Source organism: Schistocerca gregaria, chromosome 8 (genome assembly GCF_023897955.1).
Source record: "Schistocerca gregaria isolate iqSchGreg1 chromosome 8, iqSchGreg1.2, whole genome shotgun sequence".
Taxonomy (NCBI): domain Eukaryota; kingdom Metazoa; phylum Arthropoda; class Insecta; order Orthoptera; family Acrididae; genus Schistocerca; species Schistocerca gregaria.
This window is the reverse complement of record NC_064927.1, coordinates 60,464,055-60,474,802: the sequence shown is the minus strand read 5'-3', so window position 1 is coordinate 60,474,802 and position 10,748 is coordinate 60,464,055. Positions and strand designations below refer to the sequence as shown.

Here is a 10,748-nt window from a genome sequence, read left to right as displayed (position 1 = left end):
TCATCAATCACCCGATGTACAGTTGGTCGATAGCGCGACGCACGTTCAACCTGTCTATCACTATAATCATTTTGACGAAATGTAACTTCAAGATGGGACAGCTCAGCTGGCAAAGTGTCAGCGTCAGAAGCGACATGTGCCCTGTGTACCAAGGTACGAAGTACCCCTTCACGCTGAGCCGGATCGTGACAACTATTAGCCTGTAAGTACAAGTCGGTGTGAGTACGTTTCCTGTAGACTGCATGTCCCAATGATCCATCATCCTTCCTCCTAACCAACACGTCAAGAAAGGGAAGGCAACCATCCTCTTCAACCTCCATCGTAAAACAAATGTCCGAGAGATGTCTGTCTACTTTTGTCAGAACAGAATGACACAATAGAAATATTTACATATCGTCAGCATTAAATTTCATTGCTATTTGGCTCTATATCTTCCTTCCACGATACCTGTTTCTGTACTAAAAATGACTAGATTTCCAAATTGCATGGCTTACTGTATACCGCTGAGGTAATTTCTTCGAAGGACATGGCTCGAAGCTTGCTGCATGCCTGAGAAACACAGACAGCTTTACGGTGAGTAGCAGACGAGAAGAACTTATGAAAAAAGACCCTGCTTACCCTTGCGATAAGGTTTTGTTCGCTTCACTTCGAACAAAACCAGTTCATGAATTCAGACAATAATGAACTCATGTGGAATGCAGTACCCACACTGTTTGACGTCCCATATAAACCACGTCAACTGACGATGAAGAGAAAACTGCCACAAAGATTCGACAATTTGTCTAAAGCTGTAAAACAGTTCTATGGCGCAGAAGTAGCCACTTCAACTCTTCATTTACTCGTATCAGTGCCGGTCATCTGAATCGTCAACACAGACATGCCTTGACGATGAAGTGATTAGATTAAGTGCAGTCATTTGTGTCTCGCAAAAGCGTGTGAAGTGTCAGAATGTGCAGATAGCTAGATTTCGTGAAAACCTACGGGACAAGGAAAGTGCCTGTCATTTTAAGTACGTCAGCAACAGAAATTGTATCAGAAGGATCAAGTGAAGAAGGACAAATAAATTTTGCAGACTTTATGATGCCGATATTTAAAAAAAATGCCCTTGATTTGTTGTTAAGTCAGACAACCATGCCATTGAAGGAGAAAAGTGCTGCAAGGTGAGAGGACGAAAATATCTGAGTTTATAATATTACAGCTCTCAGGCCAACAGGTTTTGTCAAAATGTTTTACGCTTCCGTCAGTGCATACATTACAGAGGTATGTGGAAGCATAAAAATAAAATGTGGCATAAATGACAATATATTCCGCCTTTTGGAGCAGAAGTTACTGCATTTGTCCGATACTGATAAACTAGTGAATATTTCATTAGATGGAATGTCTCTAATGGCAAATGTAACTTATGACAGAACTTCTTACAGTGTTATTGGTTTTCAGGACTTGGTATTTAGGTGCACAGCATATTTATCCCTCTATTTGGCAGTAGCTTGTCCCATTTAGAATGATATAAAGATGAAGATCGTACTTGTGGCAACAGGCGACTGTGACTAAGATACAGTAGGCCTACAGAACGACAAATGGGGTGTCGATGCCTTTTGCACGTAGAGGTACATGTCTGTGCTTCTTACGTGTGAATTTCTTCGGGAATGTCTTCTGATATTACATAAACTCTTGGAGGTTAAAAAATAATTCAAATACTTCGTAAATTACGTAGCAAAGGGATGCAAAACAAACATGCTTACGACGCATCTGACGTTCTCCTTTCTTGCAGCTTGTGTTGTTCCAGGTGTCAAACGGTAAGAACAGTAAGTGTAAAGACAGCTACATTAGACTGTGCTTCAACGCTGGCCGCCGTTCTCCACTCAGGCCACGGTCTGGGATCCACGTTGCAATCTGATTCCGTGCGCAGACGCCTGATCTCCCACACAGTCGAAGCACCGATTGCGTCTTGTCACAGATGCGGCAGCAAGTGTGGAACCCGTGACGAAATATGTTTTCGTCGCGGAGCAGCGGTCTGTCATCAGCAGGGAGCCGGCAACCATTGGCGTAATACAGATAGTTGCTAGTCGCCGGATGAGGTCAACAGGGGCCGGTGCTTCCCCAAGAAGGTGACGCAGTGCAGTCAGGCTGACGGAAGCAGGGGAACCGGCTGCCCGAAAATGTGATTATTTACTTATTTTTGAGACACGCTGCTTCACGATATCAATTTTGTCGTTCTTCATGTTTAGGTTTGACTTTTACACAAGATAGTAATGCACAAGACAAGAAGGTATAACGAATTGTGATTGTGTTGATGAGAGCATACTATTACGACAGTACGAGGCCGTACATTTCATATCGTTTTAAAGCAGAGTTTCCCACTTACGCGGAAAGTACTGCTGCGTAAAAAGTAAGCGTGTGCGCCACGTAAGGTTTTCAGTTCGCGCGTGTTTATTTTCTTTACCTTTCACTCGTGTTACAATTGTTTATATGTTATGATATTTTAACATTTCCCAATGATGCGTGGATTCTTACTCGCGAGAGAACCCTCTGGTGTGAGGTGCTTGTAGCGTGCAGATCACTGTGTGCCAGATGTTACTGGACTGTGTTTTATTTCCCGACCAGCGGACCACTGTGGATTTGCCAACGGATCTGCAATTCATTTCAGGAAACTTTCAAATGAATGTGGTTCAAGTTTTGAAGTTTTGTCAATTGTCCAACATTTTTAACGAGATTTTAGACGGACGTTTTTAATCTGTTCACAAGGCGACTGGCTCACCCAAGTATTTTGTAAGTGCCCAGCCCGACAAATTTCCCAGTGTCTTTCTTTTACGTCTTGTGTGTTTTGTTTCCTCTACGTTTTAATTTCACGTATAGCTATTCTTCCTCTTTTCAATTTGTTTTACCGCATGTGAAATGCGCTCGAAACGACCACGTAGACACTCGATGAGCGTGCAAATATTTTTGAGCTCATCTCAAAAAAAAAAAAAAAAAAAAAAAAAAAAAAAAAAAAAGAGAGAGAGAGAGAGGTTCAAATGGTTCTGAGCACTAGGGGACTTAACATCTGTGGTCATCAGTCCCCTAGAACTTAGAACCACTTAAACCTTACTAACCTAAGGACATCACACACATCCATGCCCGAGGCAGGATTCAAACTGCGACCGCAGCAGTCACTCGGTTCCAGACTGAGCGCCTTAACCGCGAGACCACCGCGGCCGGCATCTCCACATTCCTTTGTTTCGATAAGTGTGAGGGCGGTGACGACCTCGAGGTTTAGCGCCAATAAGATCCAAACACACACATTGCACACACACACACACACACACACACACACATACACACACACACACACACACACACTATACGTTTCAGATCGTAGGAATTTTTGATCTGGTATAGTCTTAGTAAAAGTCTTTGTCTACTGTCGAGGTGAATTCTTTTCCTACTGTGTACTTCCTTAGTGCATTTCTCTATTTGCAAGTTTATCTTTACATGTGTGTATTTCCACACATTAATGACATCCCTAACTTCCGGTCTAGCTTTATTGAACAGTTATTCTTGAATCAGCAGCATCATCAAAATTTCATGTACCGAAGCGTTTGTTTTGATATCCTTCACATAAACGTTCCCAATTGCTTCCACAGCATTTGTATTAATTCGTGTGGGCTTTTGAGATTTTATACTAATTTTTCGAAAACGTGTTTTCTAAGGCAAGCAGCAACAATCCAGGCTTCATACAATGTCTACAACTTGTTTTAATATTGATGTGTCCCGAACAAACTCCCTGTAAGAGCGCATTCCTGTATAATTTTTCATCTGGCATTTATTTAATGTTGTCTCAACTATTACTGTCTTTTTTCCTACTGAGTTTATAATGATGAAGGAAGTCTGTCTAGGCTGTTTTTCGATCTGCTTCCTCTGTGTGGTGATTTCGACATTGGCTGTTCAGTTTCTTTCGTGATCGCACAAATTCTGATTTCTTATGCGTCGGTGTTCTTTGTAATGAAGTTGTTGCTGCATCCGTTAGTGATTTGTTGCTTACATGTCCTTGGGCGGAAAAGACTTTTGACTCACTCCTTTCCTGCCAAAACTTGACTTAGGCTAAGGCGACCGACCCACTTTATGAAAATGTCTGTGCGGGATATGCTTGTCGATGATACCGATTTGGAGTGGAGCTATGTAATTGTGAGTGTCGGTTGCGCTGAAATTAGGAAAAAAAGTTCGTTACTAAAGCATTCGTTTATTTTTAAATTCAATTTCTGAAACATGTGACATTTAGTTTATTAATTCAGTGTTTTGGTTTAGAATTTCATGGAAGTTCTCACAATTGCCCATATTAGTTTCACAAATAGCGTTGCACGTAGCTTGGCAAAGTTAAGTGGCGCTGTTTCCGATGTTTATTTCAAGGAAAATACTCTTGCGGCTGGAGCCTCCGTCTATGGAAAACAGAAGTAGGCACTGGATGCCTGCCAAGCAGATGTTTGTTATCAGCCTTTGATTAAGTTTTTCAAACACCACCGGCCATCCTTGCTCAGTACTGCTCTTCGTCTCCTCCCGTCTCTTCACAGCACAGCGGTCACTTAATTTGCGCGGTAGCTTGTTTCGTGAACGAGCAGTCGTGGAGTAATGAACGTAGCCGTCCTAGGAACGCGCACCGCAAACGACTGGTAAGTGTGCTCTACCTCAGACCGTTCGAGTCAGGCCTTTGTTTTACTGAATGCAACGATACGTTTGGAATTTGTTGTACTGATGAATGAATGTCTAGATTCTGGAAGCACTTATTGTGGAAGCAAATTTAGCGTAATTTCTTTTAATTATCCGGTCCTACACAAGTTTTATTTTTCTGTATGTATATTTACTATAAATAAATTCCCAAGTGGTTTGTCTAATTGCTCTTGTTTCATAAACAAGTGGGAAACTTACGTAAAGTTAGTTTAAGCAATATTTGGCTCTTTCCGTAACTTCCACGACATTGTTAAATATTGCAACTTTGACATTTATCAATGTAATTGCGACTCCTGTCAGTCATTAGAGTAAAATACGTGTACATTTGTTTGCAGTACAAACTAAGATTTCACTTGCGAATACATTACAGAGAAGTAAGAATAATATTCGTTTGGTAACAGAAGTTATGAGCTACCTCCTAATATCGTCTCTGACAACCTTTCATTCAGCTCAGCACAGCAATTCGACGCGCCGTGGCCTCAACAGATACCAGTAGTTGTAAGTCCTCAGCTTAAATATTGAGCACCTGCCTCAGTAGCCGTCCATAAATGCGAAAGTCTTGCCAGTGCAGGATTCTGTCCTTGAACTTAAGTATTCGAACAAAGTTCGTTCTGAGCCACTCTGCATTATTGCCACATGTACCCAAGGTGAAGGCGTTGACGTCATCCAAGATGGCGGCGTGTAGACTTGACAACAGTGCATGACGTCATCCAAGATGGCGGCCATGACATCAGCCAATGACGCAAATACCATTATCCAAGCTAGTGGCTTTTGGCAGGAAAGTACCATGCCTCCTCTCCAGAAAAATGGCAGGAAGTTCAAATTCCAACAGGATAATGCATCACACCGCAGTTATCTCTACTAACCTATGAAAAATCGCGGGAAGATAGGTCGCTTGGGCCACCCCCACTAACCTCAGTCACCCGACCGCCACCTCCTCCTATCGATTCGAGGGAGAAGGACTCAGCCTGTACTGGGCTGGTGGAGAGGGGAAGGAGTGTACTTTATTTATTTTGAAACAATTTATTTATGGATGGACTATATTTATTACACACACCCTGACTTGCTTGGGCTTTCATCACACAGCCTACAGACATGCGAACCACAATAAGGTCTGGAAACATGCTTGCTAATTGTCAGCTGTTGAAATCATGAACAGTCTTTATTTAAACAATTTGAGCCACTGCTGCCATCCGGTGTGTTCGCCACGAGGTACAGAGCCCAACTGGCATAGTGCACAGCACCACCACCAGAGTGTGCTATCATCCCTCTCATCTGTTAAATCGCTTTCTCTGTATCGTCATTCTAATAGGACAACTCTGACGCGTGGATACCGTCACAGATCGTGCTGTTCCAATGCTCGTGATGTGTGTGTCTGTGTGTGTGTGTGTGTGTGTGTGTGTGTGTGTGTAACGCACATATGGATGTCACAAATTGTGCTATACAAAAACATCTCTACCACTCTTAAATGATTCACTACACTGATATGCAGACACGAAATCGTAAACTATCCAAATAATGCATAGCACAACCTACAGACCTGTTCGCAAAATAATCCAACAGACGCCCACAAGCACCGTCCGCCAACGCCTGTCCACTAAACTGCACAGGAGGTTAACGGCAGCCCCCACGAAGCACCAAGCCATCAGCTGTCAAACCACACACTGTTATACTGACGTCACAGAACTCACACCTCCGGGCAAGACGTGTCTTTAGGTGTGATGACAGAATAGCTACAAACCTTCGCAAACGCATCTAACAAGGTTCTCAATCTTATACTCATGTCACATGACTTTTTAAAAGACAGGAACCGAGTCGACCACACAGAAATTCCACAGTGTCGCAGTAATAGTTAACGCACGTGTTCTTGATGTCTGAGCTTGTATGCACGAAAATTCTTGCCCTAACAGAACCTGTTAACGAAAATAATTCAGAATAACGTCGAATGCAGTCTTCCTCGCGGACCTAACGTGGTATCCACTCCATCACATGTTACCCTGCTTTCAACACACACAGACATTCCCTTTGCTATGTATAGGCTCCTATATCCCAGCAAAAAGGATGTGAATGAATGGAGCATTATGATTGACTCTTATCTAATTTACCCACCGAATTACTGATGCCGTCAGTATCGAAGCACCCTCCACCTTTTCTTTATTTCTGCAGAAGGGGTAAACAATTTTGCACAGATTGCTGAATTGCAGTCACAGTAAAAACCTGCAAAGTTGTCTAGCGATCATCAAATACATACGAGACTCACAAGAATATTGGAAGCCAGGTACATATTTACCAGTATAACTACAATTAAATATTATTACGGTTGCCGCAACAGTCTGCCACGATCAATGTACACGTAATTTCTTCTCCTGACGGTTGTGCTTTTGAAACGAATCCCATTATCTACAGTGCACATAATTTTCCACATAAAAAATCTCCGTAAAAGCACCTCATTCAGAGGTAATGTCGTACCTCGGTTTGTAAAGTGGGTACAGGTTTTAACATGGGTACTTGCAGCTGTAGAAACAATACCGCTTTTGAAGGTAACTTACAGTAGTTGTTGCGATCGCATATTTTGTAACATATGGCCGATTACGTCTCTCTTTGTAACACACAGTAGTAGCACTCTCAAGGAAAACCTAAGAGTCATGCCCATCCATCATTGATTTTCGGTCAATATTATTTTGTAACGTGTGGAATCATTTATACTTCTACACTTAGTAGTAGTGGGGAGTGTGTGATATGTTCGCATTTGAGCATCAGTCTTATAATGTATGTGTTTGTGTTCCGATATGTGTAAAGGAGATGAGTACGTCCAGTCGTAAGGAAGGTACAGATATTTCCATTTGCAGAGCCACAGCCTTCAGCAGGGTGGATTTTCAATACCTCACTCATTGTCGAATGCTGTTCAGTTGAGACCGCCATATTAACATTTAACTGTAAGTATAATGATAAAACATATATGTGACCGGTTTTCTAGAATGATACCATGTGTGCATGGCCTGTGACGGGAATGATCCACGTTTCCCATAAACGGGAGCAGTCGCCTGAATGCAGAGGTCTGTGGGAGTGTAGGAATGAACCTGAGTTAACTTTGACATCGTCTAGACGACTGAATAACGAAGTAATACCTACTATGTGTTGATCGACTTTTGTGATCAAGTGGAAATTTGAGAAGCTTGTGTATGGAGGTGCGTTTGACCTGGGCTGTTATTCTCTCCCATGTAAATTATTCAGTTGACTGCCTCTGGACATTTATTTACTTGAGAGAAGATCGATTGTGGTGTGTGCATCTAGCATGTGGAAGCCACGTTTGCCTATTCTCGGGACATGTGAAAGACAATTGGCTTGCAAATTATAGGGATGATTTGGAATATGTTACATCACCGACATCGGTATTCGAGAGTGGAAATATCAGTTCCCTCTATTTGTTTATAGTTACTCAGTGGTTTACATCATGCTGCACCTCGCTTAAGTTTGGAGTTTGTAGAGGTATCGAGAAGTACCGCAAAAATGGTCTAATATTATGGAAAACCATGTGAAAATACGTGTGTTCTTGTAATCCTGAAGTCTGGAGATGTGAGTAGAAAAGCGAGCAAGCAAGGAAGCAGGTTCAGTGCAGAAACAGTAAAGCGTTTGTGCGGAGCGGAAACGATCCCGAATTTGCAGAACAGTTCTGAGACCTACTTTGGTCTGCTGAGGGTGCTCTGATGTAAAACAGATGATTTTGTATGGCGGAGGATATGAATTGTATATTTACTACATCGACATGGCACACGGTAATATATTGCTGGTTTGGATATTGGTTTCACACTCTAATATTCAAGCTCCTGTCCTCTGTGGGAGAGCAGTGTAATTGAGTAAGACTCTTTCCGTATTTGACGATATGTATGGCACTTTGTGAGGTTTAGTTGTCGGTGCAATATGGTGATCAGTGTAAAATAGTTTATTGCCGCTGAAAGTCACGCGTGTAGAAAGGAAGAAAAGGCTGACGGTGCTTCCCTACGGCTGAGGAGCATCGTGACATATAGGTGGTGTGAGTGTAGGCATACTATATTTTTTTTGGGTGCTGTACAAAGATAACTGCACTGTTTGTATAAAATACGTATCTATTGTATTGTATAGTTACTGTGGCATACATTGTGTAAAATGTGTGTATATAGCGTTGTAGAGTTACTATGTTTTATGTCATGGCATGACTAGAGAGGATGCCAGTGTGTCCTATCATGAGAGACATATAGATTCAGCACATCGATAACCAGGAGGGTATGAGAGAGATTTTTCACACGGAAAATTATGTGCATTATAGATAATGAGATTCGTTCCAGAAACACAGCCGTCATGAGAAGAAATTATGTGTACATCTATCGATGTCAGACTGTTGTGCCAATCGTAATAATATTTAATTGTAGTTAGACTAAAAAATATGTACATGGCTTCAAATATTCTTGTGAGTCTCGTATGTATTTGATGATCGCTAGACAGCTTTCCGATTTTAACTGTAACTGCAATTTAGCGATCTGTGCAAAATAATTTTACAGCTGAAAGTCTCATCGCCGGCCGGGGTGGCCGAGCGCTTCTAGGTGCTACAGTCTGGAACCACGTGACCTCTACAGTCACAGGTTCAAATCCTGCCTCGGACGTGGATGTGTGTGATGTCCTTAGGTTAGTTAGGTTTAAGTAGTTCTAAGTTCTAGGGGACTGATGGCGTCAGAAGTTAAGTCCCATAGTGCTCAGAGCCATTTAAACCATTTTGAAAGTCTCATCTGCAGAAAGAAAGGAACGGTGGATGGTGCTTTGATACCGACGGCATCAGTAATTCGGCGGGTAAATTCGATAAGAGACAGTCATAATGCTCGATTCATTCACATCCTTTGTGCTGGGGCATAGGAGCGTCTACATAGCAGAGGGAAAGTTTGTGTGTGTCAAAAGCAGGAAGGGTAACACGTGACGGTGTGGGCACTACGTTAGGTCCGCAAAGGAAGACTGCATTGTACGTTATTCTGCGTTATTTTCGCAAACAGGTTCTTTAACGGCAAGAACTTTCGTGCACAGAAGCTGGGACGTCAAGAGAGAGTGCATTAACTATTTCTGGAGTTCTGTGACGTCAGTGTAACAGTGACAGTGTACTCGAAAATACAGGCAACTTTCACCTGCACTCTGCGCCTAGGTGATCACGTATTTCATGAGGAATTTCTCAGGTGTCAAGTATGAAAGGGGCACCACCACCTCACGCTTGCAGAACCTTCACGGACGTCTGTGAGTGGTTTGACAGTTGATGGGTGCATTACTTAGCGGGGGCTGCCATTAACCTCTTATGGGGTCTAGTGGACAGGAGTTGGCGGCGGGTGCTTGTGAGCGTCTGTTAGATTATTTTGCAAGCTGGTCTGTAGGATCTGCTATGGGTTATTTGGACAGTTTACGATTTCATGTTTGCACATCACTGTACTGAATTATTTAAGAATGGTGGAAAAACACCATCTGTGGCATCCATATGCACATCACACACACACACACACACACACACACATACCATGAGCAGTGGAACAGCACAATCTGTGACATTGGTATCCAGACGTCAGAGGTGTCCCATTAGAGTGATGATGGTGGTCTAACGGATGAGAGAGATGATAGCACACTGTGGTGGTGGTGCTATCCACTAGGTCAGTTGGGCTCTGGACCTCATGGCGAACACACAGGATGTCGGTAGTGGCTCAGATTGTTTAAAAAAAGACTGGTGCTTGATATCGACAGTTGATGATTAGCAAGCATGTTTGCAGAGTCTTTTAATGGTTCACATGTCTGTAGGCTGTGTGACGTGAGCTCAATCATGTCAGTGCATGTTTTTTGTATCAGTGTAATAGATATACTCCATCCATAAATAAATTGTTTGAAAATAAATAATGTACACTCCTTCCTATCTACACCAGCCCAGTGCAGGCTGACTCCTTATCTCACGACTCCCTAGAGGGAGGTGGCAGTCAGGTGACCGAGGTTAGTCCAAGTGTCCTTTCTTTCGTGCCATTTTCTTAGGGTATCAGGGGTAG

At 42.5% G+C, this 10,748-nt stretch overlaps 1 protein-coding gene across 1 annotated transcript in view; it reads left to right on the top strand.

Annotated features, from left to right (window-relative positions):
- Positions 1–4,508: 4,508 nt before the first annotated feature.
- The window catches only part of LOC126284640 (uncharacterized), a 120,813-nt gene continuing 114,573 nt past the window's right edge, over positions 4,509–10,748 (top strand). Inside the window, exon 1 of the mRNA XM_049983717.1 lies at positions 4,509–4,646. Coding sequence (XP_049839674.1) covers positions 4,606–4,646 — 41 coding nt within the window. The 5' untranslated portion in view covers positions 4,509–4,605. The remainder of the gene's footprint in view (positions 4,647–10,748) is intronic.